Source organism: Oryzias latipes, chromosome 12, assembly GCF_053564925.1.
Source record: "Oryzias latipes strain Hd-rR chromosome 12, Olatipes_Hd-rR_3.1".
Taxonomy (NCBI): Eukaryota; Metazoa; Chordata; class Actinopteri; order Beloniformes; family Adrianichthyidae; genus Oryzias; species Oryzias latipes.
In genome coordinates this window covers 5436176-5458653 of record NC_136248.1, presented here as the reverse complement: position 1 = coordinate 5458653, position 22478 = coordinate 5436176, and the positions used below count along the sequence as shown (strand labels likewise).

General features: G+C 40.9%; 1 protein-coding gene and 1 long non-coding RNA gene across 2 annotated transcripts in view; both read right to left on the bottom strand.

The window, feature by feature from the left end:
* npr2 (natriuretic peptide receptor 2) overlaps positions 1-22478 on the bottom strand; it is an 81450-nt gene that overhangs the window by 18609 nt on the left and 40363 nt on the right. The window contains 7 exon segments of the mRNA NM_001104658.1: positions 3184-3339; positions 3425-3584; positions 4105-4176; positions 7685-7789; positions 10229-10306; positions 10832-10906; positions 12068-12188. Of these exon segments, the coding sequence (NP_001098128.1) occupies positions 3184-3339; positions 3425-3584; positions 4105-4176; positions 7685-7789; positions 10229-10306; positions 10832-10906; positions 12068-12188 (767 nt within the window).
* Positions 15570-16685, bottom strand: LOC144996293 (uncharacterized). The gene is made up of 3 exons (XR_013659291.1): positions 16560-16685; positions 16365-16430; positions 15570-15637 (listed from the first exon to the last, which is right to left on the bottom strand). It is a non-coding gene; the product is annotated as an uncharacterized LOC144996293 (long non-coding RNA).

Below are 22478 nucleotides of genomic sequence, written 5' to 3'. Positions count from 1 at the left end.
ACGGTTCAATATTATTATAATTACAGGATTATCAAAGATCACATGAATAAAAAAAGCAAAACAAATAAAAAAGTAATATTGAATTTTGGAAATCAAAACAAATTTCCAGAAACCAAATAATACTTAAAAAGACATTTTGGAAAACAGAAGTAATTATCAGAAATCGGAGTTAAATGTTAAAAAATGAAGCAAAGTAGGAAACTGGTAGGTTTTATGGGATATCCCTGATTGGATGATGATGTTCATTGTTTGCAGAAGGATGTTTCCTCTGATCTTTTGGGGAGGAGATTGATCAATCACTGAACGTCTGCAGTAGAGATATCTTCTGTCAGAAGATATCACCACGCCAAATAACTTTCTGTTGAAAAGGTGGACAGAAGTCATCGTCCAATCAGTGATGTTCCATAGTATCTACATTTTCTGGATTCTTATTTTATTCATTTTTAACATTAACATTCATTCATGTTGATTTCTGGCAATTCCTTTTTCCCCCCGAAATATTTCCTACTTATGTTGTTTCATTTCATTTTAATTCTGTTATTGTTTGGAATTCTGTTTTGATTTATAAAATGCATGTTTATAAATTATTATTTGGTTTGCTTTTTTTGCTTAGTCGTGATTTTTGTGTGTGTATGTGATTGATTGATGGTGATTTGAACTTCAGGGCATCGAATGCAACCATTTGTTTTTAATGTATATTCCCAATCCAAAACAGTTGGCAGGAATAAAGGGAAAACAATAGTAAAGCATCAGTGGTGGTCTCTCATAAACTAAACCAAGAAGAATAACATAAGTAGCAGCATAAAAAAACAACGTGTTTTTTAGCATGCCAGTGCTGACTTTTGAATATCTCTTCATCAAAAAATACAACAAAAGCTTCAGAGAATCTGAAGAAATCTCTGTATGTAGGGACCGTGATCGTCAATGTAGCCCCTGAATCAGCCTGCAAAGACTGGTGCTTTGTGAGCTCTTGTTCCTGCAACATCAGCTCCTGGTTGTGTGATTGTGCCTCAGTGTATTAACACTCTGATTTACGTATTTATTTTTTCTACAAAATAAAGTCTCAATTGTTATATTAATTTCTACAACTTGATTAATCTTGTAAAATCGTGCTTCTTGCTTTTCTGTTTTAGTTTCTATGTCCTAATCTTGCGTCTACTAGCTTTTGCTTGCTTTTTTTCTGTTTTAGTTAACTAGTTAAACAACTGTAACTAATGTTTAACCAATCGGTCACTCAGAAACAGAAGCAACTGTTGTCAAACTCTGCAAACGTTTTCCAAAGTGGCCTGAGAGGAGGAGTCTGGAGGTATAGACTGTTGCTGATGAAGAGGCCGGGCCTCAAGCCAGGAAGCAAAAGTTTCTGGACTTTCTTCAAATGTGTTGCTGCCATCAAATTCACAGTGAGCTGGTGTTTTTCTGAAAAAGGTCATATATTTTACTTTCAGTATTCCCTTAGTTTGTATGCCCTATTGGAAAATAGACACTGAAAAAAACAGACATTTTTTCTGGTGTTTCGATAGAATTTCTGAGTTTTTTTAAGCGTTGGCCTGTTGTTACTGCTCTACCCTGGTTTGGTTCTACTAGTGCGCAGCTTGGAGTGTCAGAGGTGTGATGTTGCTTTTTAATGCAGGAAAAGTATGCTGAGAAACAGCCAAAGGTTATTGTTTATGAAGATATTGCTGGATTTTGAGGAGGGTTAATACATTCAGCAGCACACGCTGCTGTTCGCTGTGCGCTGCTGAGTCTTGTGTTATTCAAATTACGTTGATGTTTCTAAAAACATGGTTCCTTCAATATTTTTCTCTTTTTTCCAACCAAAAATTAGCAACAAACAAAAGACCGTATGAGCGAAAACACTAAAAGACAATACTGGTCTGAAGCCCCCATAATAAAATAACTTTGTTGAACGCAGAAACGACAGAACGTCTGGTATTCTGAAAACATTTAGCTGTATTGTGCCACAACCATAAACATGTGTCCATAAAAAGGCAGCATCTTAAGAAGAGAGCAGGTGTGTCTTGTGGTTTGCTTGAGGCTCATACAGCCACTTTAAGGGTTGTCATAAAAATGGAACGTAAAATTGTTGTGCGTGTGGTAAATCTATTGTGAAGTATTTGTAAGGATCATGTAAGCTACACAAACCTATGACGTATGGGTGATACTCTCTAATGGTTTTCTGCCACACTCTAGTCCAGAGGTGGGCACTGAGGGCCGCATTCCTGTGAGTTTCCAACAGACCCTGCTTTGGCGTGTTTCATTGGCTTGACACACCTGAACCAGGTAATCAGCCATGAGTATGGCAAGGTTATCTGGAAATCATGCAGACACGCCAGCCCTTGAGGCCTGGAATTTCCCACCCCTGCTGGTCCTTGGTAATATGCCGGTTACCTTCTGACCCCCATGCAAATGCAACATGCACGGGATGTGCACGTGCTCGTAGGCCACTCACACTAACTACACACTGATTGTTCAATTTCCTCTTTTTCAACAGTCAGGCTGCGGAGGACCCACTTATCACAGCACTAACGGGACCCTTTCACAGTCTGCAAGAAATCCACACGATACACCTTCATCTCTCCTACTTGCCCCTTTTACCCTTACATGCCTGTGTGTAACAGCATTTACTCTACCACCGTGATATCTCGTGCGTGCCCCATCCAGGTTTGGCCATTTTAAGGCCAGTCATGACTACTGATTAACATGCTTGTTTTTGGGAAAAGTCTGACTATTAAAAGTGAGTCAATGGAAAATTGCACAAAAGGCAACCATCGGTCGTTCAGGAAAGTGCAACATCTGGTGCGTTCTGGCTACTTTAAACTCCGATTTGTAGGGTGTGTTCTTTATGTCTACCTTAAATAATTTTATAACAAGCAACTTGTTGTTCACAGTTGCCCCAACGATGTCATCCGACTCTATCATATGACTAGGTAGAGCTTTTTCCGAATGCCTTTTCTGCGTGTTCTGATCCGGTGCTGTGTGAGCACCCACTTATTTGACGTCTAAGTTATGAGCTGTGTTTTTGGGCCTCCACCTGCCTGACCTCTGACCTGCACGTGTGCCATGCCTGGAGAACTCCAAAATTCCTTTTAGCCCTGCTTTGAAGGCTTATCTGCAGGCCGGGGTATAGGGTGGGGGGTGGGGGTCAACCTGCTACCCCCAGGCCTGTACAGGAGTTTTGTTTACCTTTGGGGCTGAGATCCATGCTTTCCACATAGAACGGTCCATTTCTCAGAGCTATCTCCTGCAGGATGATGCCGAAACTGTACACATCGCCCTTCTGAGTGCCCTGGGGAGGATGGTGGTCATAAATGAGCAGCTCCGGAGCCGTCCACAGTTTCTCTAAAGGGAAAGGGAAACAGAGCAGATGTGCAGAGTTCGGCAGCAGCTGCTGAGGCTGGACACTGTTGGGGGAGGCGCTGCTTACTGGCGTAGAGCGCGTGGGAGTCATCGTTCTCGCAGGACGAGCGGAAGCTGGCCAAGCCGTAATCTGTGATCTTCAAAACGAAGCGACTGTCCACCACGCAGTTGGAGGACTTCAGGTTTCCATGGCAGCCAAAGTAGCTGTTGTGGAGAAAGTTCATGCCCTGCAGCACAGAGGTGTCAGGCATTGAACAGTGATTTCTCCGTCAGACACGATAACGCAGAAGAGACAGACAGGTCAGAGGCCAGTTTCACTAAAATAACTGTTGATCCCTCCTCAGAGGGAGCTGCGCTCGCTGGTTGCTGGAAAAAGTGAGTCAAACGTCCCTCAGCGGCTCACGCTGCCTCCGTCCCGTTGCTGAGAGCCGAGCCCAGAAACCAAGCGGACAAACAAAGGCCTCTTTTTTAGAAGAGGTTCCGATTTGACTAATCGTGAACAAATCTGAGGATTACATTATGAAATTGAAACATCAGCTACACTTTAACGCTGTGCCACAAATACATTTCAGTGTTTTCCTGCCACACTCTACACCTCTGTTCCTCTGAAACCATGGCAACCCAGACATTTCTGTGCATATCTGCAAGGTGCACAAAGACTCTTTTAGCAGTGCGGCGTCACCCTCTTCTCCAACATTCCTGAGTAAACAAAAGGACTTGGCCTTTCGTGGCCCGGCAGTCACGCACCTTCACGATGTCGTTGATCAGCGAGTAGCGGAACATCCAGTCCAGGTTGATGCTCTCGTTCTCCAGAATGTCCTGGGAAGCAGGAACATGGCAAAGCGCTGTTACACACACTGTCCCTCATTGTCTGCTGAGAGAGCCCACATGTTTGTGTTGGGATCAAACAGAGACACGTCTTCAGGGCAGATAAGTGGAAATGTTCAGCACCAAGGCCTGCAGGATATTAAAGAATAACTGAAGGGAGCCCCCCCTAACCCTAACCCTAACCCCCCCCCAGCTGGATGCAGCTTCATCACGTCCGTGCAGACGGTCGTTCCTTCAAACACGTCTTTATTCTGAAGTGTGAGCGATGAAGTCCAAAGCTGTCCAAGCTTTCTGGTTTCAGAAGGTCCAGCCTTGCTAGGAAAGCTGGCTGAGAGCACGTCTGCTAAAAGCCTCCTTCAAACCAGGAGACAAACTGGAGGAAAAGCTTGTTTGGCAAAGTGTAAAATAGTCCAGACTTCATAGATTTGCTTGTGACACTTTTTCCATTTCTAAAGGCTCTTCTCTCAATCTGCAGCTTGTTCCTCAGTGGGTTTGTTTGGTTTTTCACACGTTTTCCTTGTCAAAGTTGATCAAAAATCAACTTAAAGGGATTTATGCTTCCTGTTATCTGAGACAACAATCATTTACAGACTCGCCTGCGGTGCAGTTTTGAGTAATCTGGTTTAGACTTCAGCTTCTTGATCTCAGGAAGAATCTTACAAATGTCTGACGGGTTCAACCTGCGTTTCCTTTTCAAATCAAAGCCATTTGGTTCATTTTAACTCTGAGCCAGAAGCTGGACTCAATGAGATTAGAGGAATAATATTTTTCATTTGGATGCCATTTTCTTCACACATTTTCTATCTTTCCCTGGTTTGTATTTTTCTTGAAACAAAGCAAAGTATTAGAAATATTTTTGCTCAACAAATTAAAAATATATATGCTAAACACACGAATCCTTACAAGATTAACTCTTGGTTCTTTTCCACTGGAATCACATAAATAAGGAAGGAGAGTTTTTCTGTTTCAAAGCCATAATAAAATAACAATTCCACTACAATTTAACCCTGGAAAGTCAGAACTGACTGAAAATTCAAGTGTTTTGGAATTAAGACGTTTTTAAAACCTTTTTATGAAATCCACAAACAATTATTTTTGCAATATCATTTTTTATGAGACATAAATAGTATTGATTGTTATATGTCAGGTGTACGTTTTGTTTACAACAATGTTTAGGAATCAAACACATCAACATGACTGTACAGGAAAGAAGATTCTTATTTACCCACTGTCTCAAATTTAATCCACACATTTTTAACATGGTGGAACTGGATTATAAAGAATAAATTATCAATAAATTTTCCATTCTTTAACAATAGAGGATTAGAAGGACCACCATAAACAGATCTGAACAAAGTCGTTAACTTATGAGAAAGAAAATCACAAAATTATTAGAAAACGGCAATTTTACAAGAATAAAGTTATCAGTTAAAAAGTTGCACTTTTAAACACTTAATGCAGAATGTCAATGCAGAAAAAGTTGTAATTTCATGACAATAAAGTTGTACATTTACAAAAAAGTAAAGATTTTTGAAAAGTAATTATTTATCCAATTCCTCTGAATTTTCAGCAACATATGGTAAATAAACAGGTAGTGATTGATTGTCTTTGTTGAAACTTGATATAGTCTAATTGTAACTTTTTTTTTGAAAAAACATAACTTATTTCTGTTAAAATGTCCATTTAAAGCACAAATGAACAATTTTATTATTGAAAACTTTGACTTAATTCTTTTAGTTTTACAACTTCTGATTGTACATACTTATTTTTTTTTTTGGAGAGTTCCCGGAAGCGGCCATTTTGAAATGAGCAGGAAAAGCTGTTTTACTGCCCCTAGTGGAATGATTATGAACCACAGGGCAGGAAATATGAACTAATGTTTTTTTTAGGAAAGTTCGGATCACACCAACTCCGAAATGTGTGCTTTAATGGCATGTATTCCAGCATCGGAGAGACGCATTCTGATGTCAAACCTTAACATAATTGTGGCATTTCAAAGCTTAAATCGTCAATTTTCTTTTTTGTTTTGTTATTTTTAGGGGATATTTCAAAGGAAAATCTCCCCCGGTCTCTCATGTGGGTTAGTAATATTTTCTTAGGACTCAGATCCTGTGCTGCCCATACTAGGTTTAAGCCTAACTTTAACCCTATACATTTCATATTTGAAACACACATTTTTGAGATCCCTATCTGACTAACATGATCCAAACTCTCCCTAAAATCCCATTCTATATGTTGGTGCATATTTTCTGTAGTTCATCGTCCCTCCACTAGAGGCAGTAGAAGATCTTTTCCTGCTTATTTCAAAATCTCGTGAAATCTCTTTTGCTAATTTCCAAAATTTCAATAACTCATCTGTTGCTATTCAAAAACTAAACTAATAGGTTGACATCACCTAAATTAGGCCCATCAGGTAAAATGGGCCACGTAAGGTTAAAGTATCTGAGCTCTTAAAAAGTTAAAACTGAATGAATGCTGCTAAATGTAAACGGTTGCCACAACAGTACTTGATGTGTAACAATTGATTTGATTGGTCTATGGCTACTGTGGTGGGCTGGGCAAAGCCTCATAGTAAGACTGCATCAGAAATCTTAATGGTGAGTGCTCTGACATATATAATTGTAAATGTCATTGATTAGATTGATAAGTCAATACAAAATAATCATGATGTAAAAAACTTTTGCTGATGGGTTCCATCAGATTTAATGTTATTATTTTACTAAACACAATATTTTTTTAAAGGAAAAGCTTTTTTTGTAGGAGGCCCACTTTACAACTTTGTTACTATTGGAATACAATTTATCTTAGAACAAACATGACTTCTAGTAATCTAGTAAAATTATAAATTTTTAAATCATATATTTGGAATTTTATTTTCATTAATTTTTCATAATATTTTACTTTTTTTTCATAATTTCCTTCTCTTTTAAGGTGAGCCTAATAATAATCAGTGTTGAAAGAATTCAAAATTTGTTGATAATGAATTATTTGTGCTACAGACTTAAAAAAACTGTGGATCACATTTGATACAGTGGGTATAAACTGTTTTTTTCCTTAACAATCATGTCACCATTTTTGCATTTTAAAGAGCATTGTTGTGAGCAAAAATGTACCATGTATCATAAAAAATGATAATGAAGATTATTTTTTGTGGATTTTATCAAAGGGTTTAGAAAAAATCATCTTAATTCCCCTAATTGGATATTTTTATTCAATTTTTTGTTGTAGTGGGCTTTACAGGGTTAAACCCTTCTTCCATTAATAACATGATCGAATGTTTTATATGTCTTATGTCTATTGAATTGGTTCTTCAGCATCTCATGATTCTTTTTTATATATTTCTATGATCAATAACATTCAAGTTAAATGGAAACTGTTTTTTTTATTATTATTTGTTTTTTGTTTTTATTTTGCTGTGCTGTCACTTGTCAGATTGAAGCCGTTCCAGAGCTAAACTTAGACTGAACGCTTACAGGTGAGTGAGGGAGAGCTGTGTTACCTGCAGGCTGCCTCTGGGACAGTACTCTGTCACGATGCAAATGTTGGGGGGGTCGATGCAGGCCCCGATGAACCTGGTTAGATGGTTGAACTGAACGTCCCTCATCTGAAAATAACCACACAGCCGTGAGCGTCACTTTTTCCAAACACTCCCAAACCCTGTGGAAAGCCAGGAGGGGTGGGAGGGGGGTCATTTATGCAACACGTTTGGAGAAAAACTGCCAACAGTTCATCAGAAACGTCTGCAGCTGAAACCCTGCAGGCTATGAATGAGCCAGTGTGCCAGGGAGGAGGAGAGAACCTGGAGGTGGAGCTGAAGTGGAGCTGGACAGACCAGACGTGAAAGACGGAGGTGTGAGCGATGGGAGGGGGGCACGTTCTCCTGCTCCTCACAGACTGAAGCTTCAGGCCGGCCGTGTGACCGACGGCAGCCCTGACACCAAACTGGAGAGGCAGTGCCCCCTCTTTTGCAGCTTGCAAGATGCTTGCCTACCCTTTGGCCTACATAACCTCCCCTGCCACACTCTAGAGTTTGGGAGGGGGGGCACATAGAAGAGGAGGGGAGATTAGGAAAAGTGGTTCAGTTTCCACTGGCAGGCCTGCCTCTCCTCCCATCTGGTTGGTTTTTGCAGAAGCTTTGAGGTTTGACAGCCCATCAGGCCTCTGGGATGTCCAGGAGGGGGGGGGGGGGGGGGGGGTTGCCAGCATCAGCAGCGGCTGTTCTCCCCCTCGAGGCGTCTGCCTGAGAGGCCGTCCTCTGCTCCTCTCCAACAACAGCTGCAGCCAAGTGGATGCCACTTCAAAGTTATGTCTGTCTCTGCACCGCACCATGTTTCCATCCCCATTAACCCCACCCCCACCCACCCCCTACCCCAGGGGGCTTCCTTATCGGTCTCTTGTAAAAGATTCCCAGCCAGCCAGCGGCGTTGATCAGCAGCTGCTGGGGCTCATGTTCAGGACAGAGGTGATGGATGGCGGGTCCTTCCTGTGATTAACAACCAACATCCTGTGTGTAGCTCTAACAAAGACTGTTCTCTGTGTCCAAAACCAGAAAAACTTTACAATAAAAAAAAAAGAAAGTTATTTTTTCTGAAGAGGTCCACCTTTTCACATAATCTGGAACACAAAGGTTATTGTGCCAGCAGGAGAAAACACTGGGACAGCTAGCAATGACTCAGCGTTCAAGCTCTACAGTCTGCATCCTCATGTCAAAGAGCTGATGGTAAAAAAAAGGAAGATTACTCTGCAAATTTATATATATATATAAATCAACTTTACAGTAAAATTAACCTTTTGCATTTGAAAAAAGACTCAACAGGCTCTGGTTTGGTGAAAAAGAAAGATTAGAATTTATAATTGAAAGAATTATTATTTCTAGTGAGAGAACCTTTTTGCTTCCAAGAAAATCTTTCGTAGTTAAGACCCTTTAAAGAACATTTTATTTTTGCTGTTCTTAACATGTTCTTGTAGCATTTTTCTGATACTGGAGGTCATACATGAAGAAAATGTATCTAAAAATTGCATTTCTGAATAATTTTTCATTCAAATAGTTGTAAATCTGGAGCAGATGAAAAATACAGTTTGATAAAGATTGCAGGTGTGACGTAGAAAATACAACAACAAGCCACAAGCTCCCTGCCCTCTATTCTGATGCGTCCGCTTGTAGACAAATACATCCGTGTATTTCTTTGTTTTCCTCATCTGAGCTGGTATCTGGCTCAGATTAGTACATTCGGATAGCTCCAATATTCCTCTGCTAATATTAGGTTGGGGTTACGAGGAGCTGTAAACCAGTGGGAGCAAGTGTAAACAGACGGATGATGGGAAATTGAGGCAGGCTTACTCCACACCAGCCTTCCTGCCCTCAACTAAGAGGTGAAAACAACACAGTTTTTTTTAGATTTTTGGCCAAACAATGTTTCCTGAAATGTTTCTGACCTTTTGCAGGTCAGAGTTAGTGAGTAAAGCTGCTCCGGGTTCTTTTTAGAACATTTTTAAAAAGTTGCAGAAGTTAGAATGGTGTGCATTGTGTGGCTGAATGGTAAATTAGCCGAAAAGAAGTGAACACAGGTTAAAAGGTTGAGGATAATCTAAAGCTGATGTTGACTACAGCTGCATAGTACAATGACAGAGGCTAAATTAGCAAGACTGAGTCCAAAATTGTAGGAAAATAACAAATAGGACAGAAAAAAATACTTAAAATTGACTGGTTAGATGGTTGTTTACATAATGGATTTAAAATGTCAAAGAAAATGCAATTGGCCACAGGAGAACGATGTACATAATGTATAATTATGGTTAATGATGAATTATGGTACATGATAAAGTTGCAGAGGTAAACAAAAAACAGGGTTTCAAAGTGCTATAATAATAGTGCTAATGTATTTGTGGTCAACTGTTAATCACTTGACCCCTAAATTATAATAATCATAATATTAATATGCGAATGTAAAGAATTTAAATCAATGCAAAGGATCTTGAAGGTCGAGATCTGAAGGTTTTTATCAACGGTTGAAGCCCATTTGGTGGTGAAGCAGAAACTCACATGCTTCAGCTCCATCAGGACCTGTCTCGTCAGCTCTATCCTCTTCTTGTTGACGTGCTTGATGGCCACCAGGTTTCCCTGCGAGTGACATGAGAGGGGAAGCAGACAAAAGCCACACGTCTTTGAAAAACAACAAAGGAGAGCTGTAGTGGAGGACATGTCACTGTTTTTATGTATTTCTTTTTTTTATTTCTGCAAAGTAAGACTGCTGTCTTTTGTGTCTTCCTCCTTGCAGTTTGGGTGTGATTCCCCCCCCCCCCCCCCCATTGCTTATGATGCATTCATGAACTGCATCAGCATGGAAGGCATTGATGGCTGTCAAATCAGCTCTGATTCTTGAAACAAAACCCATCGTGTGTCATGGATCCGCCTCTCACGCACATGGAGATGAGCAGCAACAATCTAAAGATGGTTCTGTCCACGCTGTATGGGGGGGGGGGGGGGGGGGGGAGAAAACTAATGCTTTCTGCAGCAGCTCACATTAACTGCCTAAAGTCGCCCACACTTGCTGTCTCTCGCCTCACCAGCTTTCTCTGTGTGCACATGTGTGGGTGGGAGTGGAGTGTGCAGGAGTTGAAAATGTCAGAACTCACTAAGCCTTACCTTAAAATAGCCGGTTTTTGCAAACAGTTGATATTTTCCCTGGGCAGTTATCAAGGAGCCGTAGCTGGAGCCTCTCTGAGAAGGTAGAAGGCAGAAGAAAAGGTGTCTTAGTGTGAGGAGGGGAAAAAAAGGGTTCATTTGAAAAAGTGGTTCCACTTTACGGCAACAGATACTGCAGAAAGGAAAAGGGAAAAACAAAAAAGACGTGTTCTGTCTTTAGTGTGGAACCATTAGCTAATGTACAGACACACAGTCAGACAGACAGACAGACAGACAGACAGATGGTTGGACAAACTGACAAAAAGACGGGGATGAAAAGGCACAAAGGAAGAAAGAGAGACTGCCAGAAATAAAGAAATGTAGAGAAAGACAGACAGAAAGAGACAGAGAGACATAAACAAAGACAGACAGACAGGCAGAGATAAAGAAAGACAGACAGGGAGAAAGTGAGACAGAAAGAGACAGACAGGCAGAAAAAAAAGGCAGGCAGACAGTGAGAAAGACAGATAAACTGGAACAAACAAACATACGGAGAGCAAGACAGACAGAAAGAAAAAGACAGACAGGCAAAAAGAAAGACAGGGAGACATGAACAGAGACAGGTATACAGGCATTTTGACAGAAAAAAACAGATAAAGATAGATAGACAGATGAATACACACACAGACAGGCAGACACACTCACACACACACACCCACAGACACCTCCACGTGTGTATAAAAACACCAGGAACACATGGCACTCTGGAAAATGGAACATTTTGGAAAAACGTCTGAGCTTCCAGTCTCTCAGCAGCAGTGAAAGCCGTCTGTGCACATGCTTTTCATGAACACGTGCACGTGCCAGCTGAAATCCAGAAGAGAGGCATTAGCACCCAGACGACAGAACCCCACACCTGAGGAACCTGAGGGGTTTTTATAATGCTGGGGGGGGGGGGCTATTTGACAGTTATTTATTATGCATCTGCATGTCTGGAACAGAAAAGTTTAAGAGAATGTGTCAACGCACAAAGAGCTGGACTGTTTTCACAGAGAAAAAGCCCATTTTCATCCACGGCACAGAGCTCAGGATGGGCTTCTGTGCCATCGCGGACACTTTACAGCACAGGTGATAGGAAGGATAAATGAGGAGCCCGCTTCAGCCTCCAGCATCAAACAGCAGAGGAGATAAAGACTTGTGGCAGCCATTTTTTGGAGGGGGGAGACCAGAAAAACACAACGTCTTTAGGGCATCTACCTGTGAGAGAGTCAGGCGGCTGCCTGCTCGTTTGTGGTATTTGTTGGGGCTCTCGAACTGAAGGTCTTCCCACTGAACTCTCCACAGCATTCCAGCCAGCTCCTTCTCCAGCTTCAGTTTCCTGTGGAGGGAGAGGCCAGATGGTCAAACCAGCGAGGACACAGAGAATGGAAGGAGGATCTCACACAAAGCTGCTTTGGGTCCTGAAAGTTTGCTGCTCTGATGTTTTTACCATGAAGCTGCAACCGCCTCACTTTATTTCAAATGGCAACAACTTCAAGCTTTAAAGAACCACTCCGATCAACTTTTGATCTGATTCATTATGATTATGACGTTTTAGTCAGAATAAAGAAAGGATATAGTTTCTACAGAGTAACAAATTGGCACAGAGCAACCCTGCCTCCCCTTCCCCTCTCAATAATGCAGATTTATTCTTAATTTTCTTTATATTTGTCCGTCATCATCAGAAAAATGATGCACGAACAGGTTAAAAACACCAAAAACACCATTTTCATCACAGTGGGTCTTTGAGCTGCATTGTAGCCTGCAAACGGCTGTGCAGCTTTCAAGTGAGTGTAAACAGACAGACGGTTCAAAACCCTATGCAAGACAGCTGCCACCCTTCAGCGGACACCTCGGCAGTCACATCACTGTCTGCTATGGGTTGGGGGGGTCTTCAAGTCCACATCTGAATAAACCACAAGACTTTTGCATCAAAGTCCTCTGAACAGCCACGTTTATAGTGAAGTCCTGATTCAAATGTCCTGCCAAAAAAAACAGGCCCTCTAGAAATGAGTCAAAAATTCTTAAAATATGAAACATTTTCTTTAAATAAGCAGAAACATTTCTTCCAACAGAGAAAGGAAAATGGTAATTTTATCTGAAGAAAAAACATTCTAGTCACTAAGACACGTTTTCTCAAATTACTAAAAAATTATTTTGCTTTTTAAAATCTTTCGTGATTGCTTTTCTTGCACTACATTTTTTTTAAACGTTCTTAAGATTCAGTTTTTGCAGCAACTTTCTGCACACAAAGGGTGGGGGGGGGGGGCGGGAGAGCAGGCTTCTTTCTAAATGAAGTGAGTGGCTGAGAGTGTCAATCAGAAAATAATCTATTGATGTTTTTGCAGAAGAAGGTGCTGTGAGGTTTTTCCGACTCGTCTGTCTATTGTTCCTGTCAGCATTTATGTCGCCTCAGACGAATTCCCTCATTATAAAAATATGCAGAAAGAAAACATCCAGGATACTTACATACATCCATGCTGCTCTGTGTCTGTGACTTTTACTGGCAGAAATACGCAAAAAGAAGAATATGATTGGGGTTTTTGAAGTAAAAAAAAAACAATTCTTTCTGCTAAATGTGACTTTTTTTCTTCATTCTGAAACTTAATGTTCATTTAAAACTTCAAAATGATTCTTACATCTGTTTACACACTGAACGTTTCTGTTCAAATTTACGGCTAAGAGTAAAAGCTGTCAGCTTCTTTCAGCGGGAAGAAGAACGAGGGGAAAAATCCCAAAGCAGCTCTGGATCAGGTTTTGGATCCAACAGAAAGTCGGGATGAGAAAAGGGGATTTGGACAAAGAGCGTCTGTGTGGGGTTTGTTCAAATGTTTGGGTTCTTCCAGCACAAGCCAGCTCTCCAGGACAGAACAAGTCAGATGGCTGAAATGAAGCTCAAGTTTGACATTTTTTTCCCTTTTTGGGTCACTGTTTGTTTGTTTGTTTTGGGTCAAGACTAGTGAGTTGTGTCCATCACCCACCCCTATTATAGCCGGCCTCAGGAGATTATACAGTTATTTTCATGGTATCTAAATTTCCTTTGGGTGTTCCCCAATCATGATCGTCTCTGATCATCAGTAAGTGAAAAACAGCAGATCAGAAAAGATCAGAAGAAGCGGAGAAATGGGTCTCCTCCGGTTTCTGACACGATTTCAGTGTTATTTCTGAGTGCCGCTCGGGCTGGAAGAACCCCAGAGAAGACGAGCATTCCAGCACATGTGGGGCAGATCCAACGGGAGCTGCACTTTGATAATTTACGGCAAGAGCAAATCTCAAAAATGAAACTCCGCTGAATTCCTTGTTTGTACTTGCTTGCTCGTTTAAACTTCTTTTTGTCTGAGTAAAGGGGTGGGGGATTAATTCAGGTCTGAAACACTTAGAAATGAAAAATAAGCAGAGGGTAGGCATTCCAGGGAAATCTAAAAGGTGTAAAACACTTCCAGATGGCTGCAGGGAATACTTGCAGCGTTTGCACATCCCCATATTTCTGCCTTTTCCTGCTCTAGCCGCTCTGGCCCCAAACTCCGCTCCTCATTTTATTGGCTTTTGGCTGCTCCGAAAACAAAAATGAGAGTTTTGTTGCAGAAAGGATTCTTAATATTTGCTAGAATTTGAGATTATTAAACAGGCCCATTCACCACGTCAACCCCCCAAAAATGTACCTTTCTGTGTGTAGGGGTGGGGTGGGGGCAACACTGGTCCCTTTGTTTCAACAGCTTGTGAAAAGCAGTCGAGCCGCTGAAACAACAGCTGCTGTTGCTGTTCTGGTTGACGTCCTCTGCAGACACTGCTGCAGCCGACCTCACACCTCAGCGGCGTCCAAACAAAAGTTTGGACTGCATTAAAAAAAAGCCCCTCTGACTTCAGGGGACACCCGGACCAACCTGCTAAAGCTGGTGAAGCAAGCAGCACAGAGAAGGAGGTTCACAACACAAGGCCCTTTTTTTTATTTCAGGTCATTTTACTGTAGGGGACATTTCACACCATCAGCAGCAGTTGAGGTTCAGAATCCTAAAACTTTCAAACAAAAAAATCAAGCTCAGGGCATCTTCACGCATCCATGTAGGATAACATTCCTCCACAAATCAATTTACACAAAAAAAAGAATACACATATATTTTGAGATTACATATTAAGGAATACCAGAAATATATTGTATTTAAATACAATTGAAACGGTTAGTTCAAAAGGGGCCCAAGTCCACAATTTTTCAAAATGGAGATATTATATGTTTTATGGTCTTCAAGGGAAAAGCTATCTGATTATGTCCAAAAAAAGTCCCAAGTCCGTTGTAATGTATTGACTATGCTTGACATTTAAAATGCATTTAGTGCAGAATTCCTGGACTTGGGCCTCTCTTGCATGGGTTTAGCTTTATCCCATAGATGGCAGCACTAGTTATCCAATATGGCAGCGCCCCTGTTTAAATCAAGAAGGGCCCAAGTCCAGAGACTTTAGTTTGCTAGTCCTCTGAAATGATAAAAGTGAGGTGCTTCATATTATAGTATTTGTAAGCTATGAACTGAATCTGGGTAAAGTATTAATCATTTGGTGATCCTCCCTTTAAGCTATGCAATTAAAATCATTTCCTGGAAAAACAAACCTCTTGGACTTGGGCCCCTTTTGAACTAACTGATTCAATTACATGTTATCAAAAATATGAAAAGTTAAATCAAAGATGAGTATTTCACGTTTGGAGCCTGATGAAGCTTTATAAAGGGGTTTAGTGGTGGTTTTGGGGAATCTGGATCTTCATTTCTATGTCCATCTGCAAAGCCTTCCTGATGCCTGGATCACAAAAAACAACAAAAACAGGAAGTCACTGGTGAGTGTTTGGTTCACTGCAAAGTGGACATTGAAACAGCGAATATGAATCCAGAAGTGAGAAGGTGATGTCTAACTGTCAGTCAATGTATTTGCCAGTCAATCTAAATACTGCTGTGAAAAAGTGCTGCAGACTCCAAACCCTTTCCTGTTAAAGTTTCAAACTACGAACACACCAGGCATGCATTTAGTCCATGATGTTCTTCTTTTCTTTTCCTACTGTTTCCTAGAGCATAACACCACCAACAGTTGAAGGAAATTCACAGAAACGGTTTGTTTCAATGCTAGCGTCCTTGCAATGGCGGATATGGGTTACCATCATGTAAGATCTTTATTTGAAAAACAAACGCAGACGTCCCCAGGCTCGTCACCGTGTCTGGGTTCACCAAACAGACCCGCTACGCTCTGAGTTTGGTGAATTTCAGAGTCCCTGATTGGTCAAAGTTTGATCTGGTTTAGCTGGCATTCCATGGCCGAAAACAGTTGCAGAAAATTGCGTAGCTACGCATGAATGCGAGTTTTGAACGTGGAAGCCTGAAACATGCGTTTAACCGTGTTTACATTGACTTTTCATTGGAAATGCTGGCTTGAAACTTGTGCTGCTGAGGGCGGTGTGAACATAGCTTATTACATTCCCAGATTCAAGATGTAAAAATACAAGTTTAAAAAACAACTTTGGTCAGAAACTTACCGAAGGGGCATTCAGGAAGGATAGCTATCTTGCTGGGAAACCATGTAGTGTTTGTTGAACCGTAAGCTACAGGAAAAAAAACGAGTAGAGCATGTGTGAGCTCACATGATGAGAATAAACTCAAGTTTCATTGTTTTTATTAGATTATTGAATTATTTTTCATGATCAACTCAGATTTAGGGTTAGTGGATTTACCTCAGGCGGATAGGTGCTCCTCCATCTTTGCTCCACCTCTCCTCTGATCAAAATCCACTGTGATTGGCTGGTGATTAACGCTTGTTAGTGCTAATGATCAGTATTGAAAAATCCGTCAAATCATGGTTGTGATTTTTAGCAGTTCAGTGGCGTCAAATCAGCTCATTTAAGACACCCATGCATTAGGAAGTTAAGCGTTATGTTAGCCGCTTACTTTTAATTAAATGCGTCAAGAAAAAAAACGTTCAAATTTTCATTTCAATACTTGCAGAATTTTCCATGACATCAAGCAGCGTTCAGAGCTCCTTCCAGGAGCTTCATTACTTCAGGCATGCATGATTTACTTCTTGGGTAATTAAAGAAGGCTTAATGCTTCACCGTAAACATGCAGACCGAAGGCACTGCAACAGTTTTCATTTGTTTTCTCAGCTGAATGCTGAGCACAACCCTCAAGACATTTGAGCAGCAGAAATAACACCTGAAATGAACTCCAGTTACAAGCAGACTGTTTGCATGAACCACTTAAAGTGAAACCTCACTCATGTTCTCATTAAAACTCCTGGCAAAACAGCTAATCTGTTAGAACCTGCCACTTTCATTTAGATCTTGAGATGCTCAGGGAATATTCGGATCTTAAGCAATAAGCTTAATATCACATATGGGTTTCTTTAAAGTTGCTTTGTGCGAAACCCCTCAATTCAGCTCATTAAAAAAAAAAACATAAATCTGCAAACAAAATAGTCTCAAGGATTGACAGTAGGGTTGTGTCGGATTCACTCACTGCCCACTATAGTGCACTATATAGGGAGTATGATGTTTTGTCCAAGTGACCGAATGTACAATTCCAAAATGCAGTGTTCTGGAACTTTTTCCAGAAGTGTGCAAAAAAGCCGGTGTGCATCCATGCTCACTTTACTGGCAAATATAGACCACAATGCATTGCATTTGAACTATTTGTCATTTGAAAGGTTGTAGATTATTCATAATAGCAAATTGGTCGTGGCATATTAAGCATTTCAAAGAAAAGTAGTACCCATGTATCTGAGTTGCATTTAAATCATTGACTGTATATGAAAACTGGACTGAGTGACCCCTGAACCCTCATGTCCCATACAGGAAATGTCTGCTGCCTCAAAAAACCACAAACCCACAGACTTCCATAGAGAAATAAACAGCCATTATTCAGTGATTCTGTTTATAATCATTCTTCCTCTGCTACCTTAAACGTATGATTGACAGATTCTCCTGAGCCAGCTTTCAGTGATAGGGGTGTGGCCTTCCAGAGAGCTCACTCCTGATTGCCATCGAAACATTGACTCAGACCGATCGCTGCTTACTGACGTCATTTGGCTCTAACATGGCGGCGTCCGTACCGAAGACGACTGGCTTGACCTCACAATTAAGCCATTTTCCATGGGTGACATCACACATATTCAGTCCAGTTCTCACAGTCAGTGGTTAAAATCCAGTTCTCCACTCTGGCCTACAGTCTTTTAGGAGTTAGAGAATAGTGAGTGAATTTGAACACAGCTAAGAATTCAAGTAAGTTATCAAACCACATCAACAGTTTCAAGCATTTGGGCGGGTTCTAATTTTGACTTGAGGTTTTGTCTTACCTGCAGCTGACAGCGGTCAGAACACCCTCTCTTTGAAGAGTCAGAGGATTTAGGGATGGGGAGGGGGGGTTGGAGTGTCACACTAATAGCTACTCACAGTTCTCCTAACTGAATCACAGTTAGGAGAAAATACAACTCCCTCTTCAACTTGTTAAAACCTTGAAATTGAAAAAACAGTGTGGGAACTTCTTTCCTACAAATATATTTCCTTCACTGCGTACTGAGCTCTTCCTCCAGGGGTTCCTCCAAACAACCAAGCTATTTTTTTAAATGTTTTTTAACACATAAATGATTCAGATCACTAAAGTAATCTAAATACTAAGCAATACTGTTTGATAAAAGCAAAGGGAATGTTTGAACCTGGCTTTTCCAGCGAGGAAAAGTAATTTTAGGAGCAAAAACTGTTTCTTGTTGAACACTAAAGTTGTTCAAGTTCCAACATCAGACAGGAACATCTGGAACATTCCTCAGATTGAAAAAATACATGAAAATGCTGTCCCCTAAAACTAACTAAAATAAAATAGACCCCCCCCCCCCTCCACACACACACACACACACACACATAGAGTTCATGCTATGGCTTTTAGGCATAAACACCAGGTCAGGACACCAGAATGGTCTGACTCCTTTGTGTGCAACCCCAGTTCTCAGGGATGTTTTTGGCTGATAACATAGTTGACATGCACCTGAGTATTGTGGGTTTAGGATAATGTAAGTTACACACACCTATAACGTAGGAGTGAAGCAGTCGTATGGTGTTCTTGCGCCACACTTTACTAAGGTGCGAATACTGGCCCCTTCCTGACCACGTAAAAATGCAGAACGCACGCGGTGTGCAGGCGATAAGTGATCCCCTGTAAGAAACCCACACAAGCTACACTCTGATAGTTTAATTTCCTAAATTCTAAAAGTCAGGCTAGGGGTAAGGAGCCTGCAAGGGGCAAGCAGTTCAGCAGCACTTAGGCGTCTTCTGCAGTGTGCAGGGTTTGGGGGGTAAAACAAATAATAATGATATGCCTGCGTCTCACCTACTTCCCCTTTACTCACCCTTGTGGGTTGTTTGTTGTATTATTTGAGAGAAGATTGCGGGCAGCAGAGAGGAATACAGCCACTTTATTGGTGCTTTCTTTTGTCACAACAATCTTCAGTCAATCATCGAGTTTCAACAGTAGCTCCGCCCTAACCACTCCGTTCCATAAAACCAACAAGGACCCAAAAATGTTGTGGTTCGGTCCAGCTTAATCTGTCCATTTTATGATGGAAACACTCAAAATACCGGAATGTGAAAATGAGGAATAAGTAGTCCACGACTTTGATGTTTTGTGAGTGGCCTGTACAGGTTTGACCATTTTTCGCCCACAGACAGCCCGTATCCATCCGTGAGGACAGTTGTGACTGAAACTGGAGTTTTGGTGTCTATGGAACCCTGTACGGTTTGAGCATGATCAAATACACAGAAAGTTCCACTGGTCTGTCGCTACATCAAGGTTCACCTTTGGCGGCCTCCCTGTTTTGCAGATATTTGTGAGCAATTTTGCATGTATTTTAATGATATTATCTAGTAATATTTTTGCAGTGCAATAAGTTCTGCCGCCTATTAGACCATTGTCAATCAACCTCCTCCATGCTGTGCCTTCTGTGCAGAATACATTCAGCTTTCTAAGTAAATCTTCATTTGAGATCAGATCTTTGTTTTCGATTTATAATCCTGCACTCATTTTTCTGTGAAGGTTTGAACTTGGATTTAACAAGAAAGAGCAGTGTGAAAATGTTCATGGCTGTCTGAGAAAAGTGTATAAAGTGCATATAAAGTGATAGGGTTCTACAGCCTTAAATCATCTATAAATACTGTAAATATATATATAGATGACTAATTTGTAGATTTCACCTCTCATGCTTTATTTTTGAAACATCAATCCTGAGACAAATAAGGGAGGGCAGTATATCAAAACTTTACACGTGCATTTAATCATTTTTAGTGGAAATTAGCTGCTTTAGGCTTGTTTACACTAAGAGTTTATACTGGTACATATTCATGTGCATTAGGCTGTATTATCTTCTTCAAATAAACTCAAAGAAATAAATGACCTGAGTGACATTTGGTTAAGGTTATACAGCGGTCCCTGGTTCATCAAAAGAGAAACCGACATGCAAACGTTTTATCTTCATCAGTGTTTGCAAATGTTTCCACATTAAAGTGCAACTGCAAGCAAAGCTTCCAATCTAATTAATAGGCAGATTTTTAAATGTTTTTTCCTAATATTATGGGGTGTTTTACATTCATATATCCAAAGTGGCTGTTTGACAAAACTGGGTTTACATAAACAGCTCAGAACCAGCAGTTTTTAATAAACACAGGATTGGCAGAGGTGGACGTCAGTAAAGCCAAACAGATGTCCCGCTGCCGTGTAGCTCTCAGCTGAAGTGTGAGGAACACTTTGTGCAGATGGAGCGTAAACCCGGGAACAGAAGTCCAACGTGGGATTAACATGTAAGCAGGTGGCCAAACAAATCTGATCCTAAAAATCATGAAGCAGAAGTAGGTTTCCATGAACAAAGGACTAAATACAATGAACTGAAAAATGCATAGAATGTTATTTTTACAAGACTGTAAAAATGGGACATTTTGTAAATAATTTTGTCTGGTGGCCATTGACTGTAAAAGCAATAAAAAGCTCAACCCCTCCCTTCTTGCGTTCCGAAATAGGAAGTAGCATTGCTTCCTGATAAAGGAATGCCATTGATGAAACCAGTCGACAGCGATTGGTCCAAGTCGCTCTGAGTCATCATATCTGTGGCAACTTGTGTCGCCATTACCATAGATACGATGACTCGGACCAATCACTGTCAACTGGTTTCAACATGGCGGCCCCCGTAACAGGAAGCAATGGTGAGGGATTTTGCCTCATTTCGTGAGAGCCGCAGGTAAAGCAATTTCTATGGGTGACGTCACACTTTAATTTATCCATTGTTTTTCACAGTCTGTGCTGGTGACTCATGAAGATCCTCAAACCTTCTGCAGGATCCTTCAGACAGAGCAGCTGTCAGAAGTACTTCACATACCGTATTTTCCCAAGTATAAGTCGCGTTTTTTTCATAAATTGACCAGGGGTGCGACTCATACTCAGAAGTGACTTCTTTGTGATTTTTAAAAGCAGAAATAGGCTTGCATATTTGTTATTTTACCACTGACAACCGGTTGCCCTCTAGTGGTTGTTTCCCACCAACAACTGCTAAAGGGCGCTGTGGGTGTCAGTATTTGCTGCTGACAGCAGCGCAGAAGAAGAAGCGCCGTCCAAAGCAAACACAGAGGAGAATCGGATTGTTCTCCTCCTGAATATTATGACGTTTTTCTTTTTTTTCCTCCTCTCATTGGTGGGACAGCAAGTCATCAAACTGGGTCACAGAAAGACGGAAGAACAACTAAATACGCCATCATTCAGATGCAGCCCCTCCAGTATGGAGCTAAGGATCACCATATGGGAAAAAAAAGACGTGAAACGTGATTATCAATGCTTTTGTAGAGCTCTTCAAAATGAATAAACTTCAACCTCATCCGTATCTTTGGTGCATTATTTGGGGGATATACAGTCAAAGCCTCCATGTAGTGATTAAGCTAAAAATCTCAGACAGTAGCTTCTCCACACAATGGGAGCGTCTAATTTATGAACACATTTTTGGACAAGCCTTAAATTTGACAGTGTCAAAAGAAGCATCAGATGTAATTTTGATGCATGAATTGCAGCATTACGCCAGGATTGGCAAATGCGACTTTTTCTCCACAAAATACAGTAACTTAAACCATTTAAGGTTCATTCACTTCTGCAGTCTTTTCTAGACAAAACCCTGAGGAAAAGTGTAAGCGTCTCACCAGGTCAACCTTTGGTTTGTAACGTGATTTTCCCCATCAGCTTGAGAAAAAGGTTTGACTGTGTAAGGAGGAAGTCTTCTGTCTGCGTCTCCCATCAGGATCTCAGAGGTTTTAAACTCTAAAAGACTTTTTCCAGTTCACAAATAAGCATATAATCCTCAGAGAGGAAAACAAGCGTAGACTAAAACGTGCTAAGCCTGGCATCAGCCGCGGATCAAACACGAAGCATTCAGCATTAATCCAGCAAAAAAACACACTAATGATCATTAGGTGAGAGATGGCAGTGACCCTCATTTGGGGCTGCTATATGGGCTCACTTGGCAGCTTAAACACACTTCACAACTGCTTTCATCTCGTCTCCCGCTGAGCTGTTGCTGTAGCAACAGCTGGATAAATACAGCACCAGCATAGCTGCACAACGCTGCAATCTTG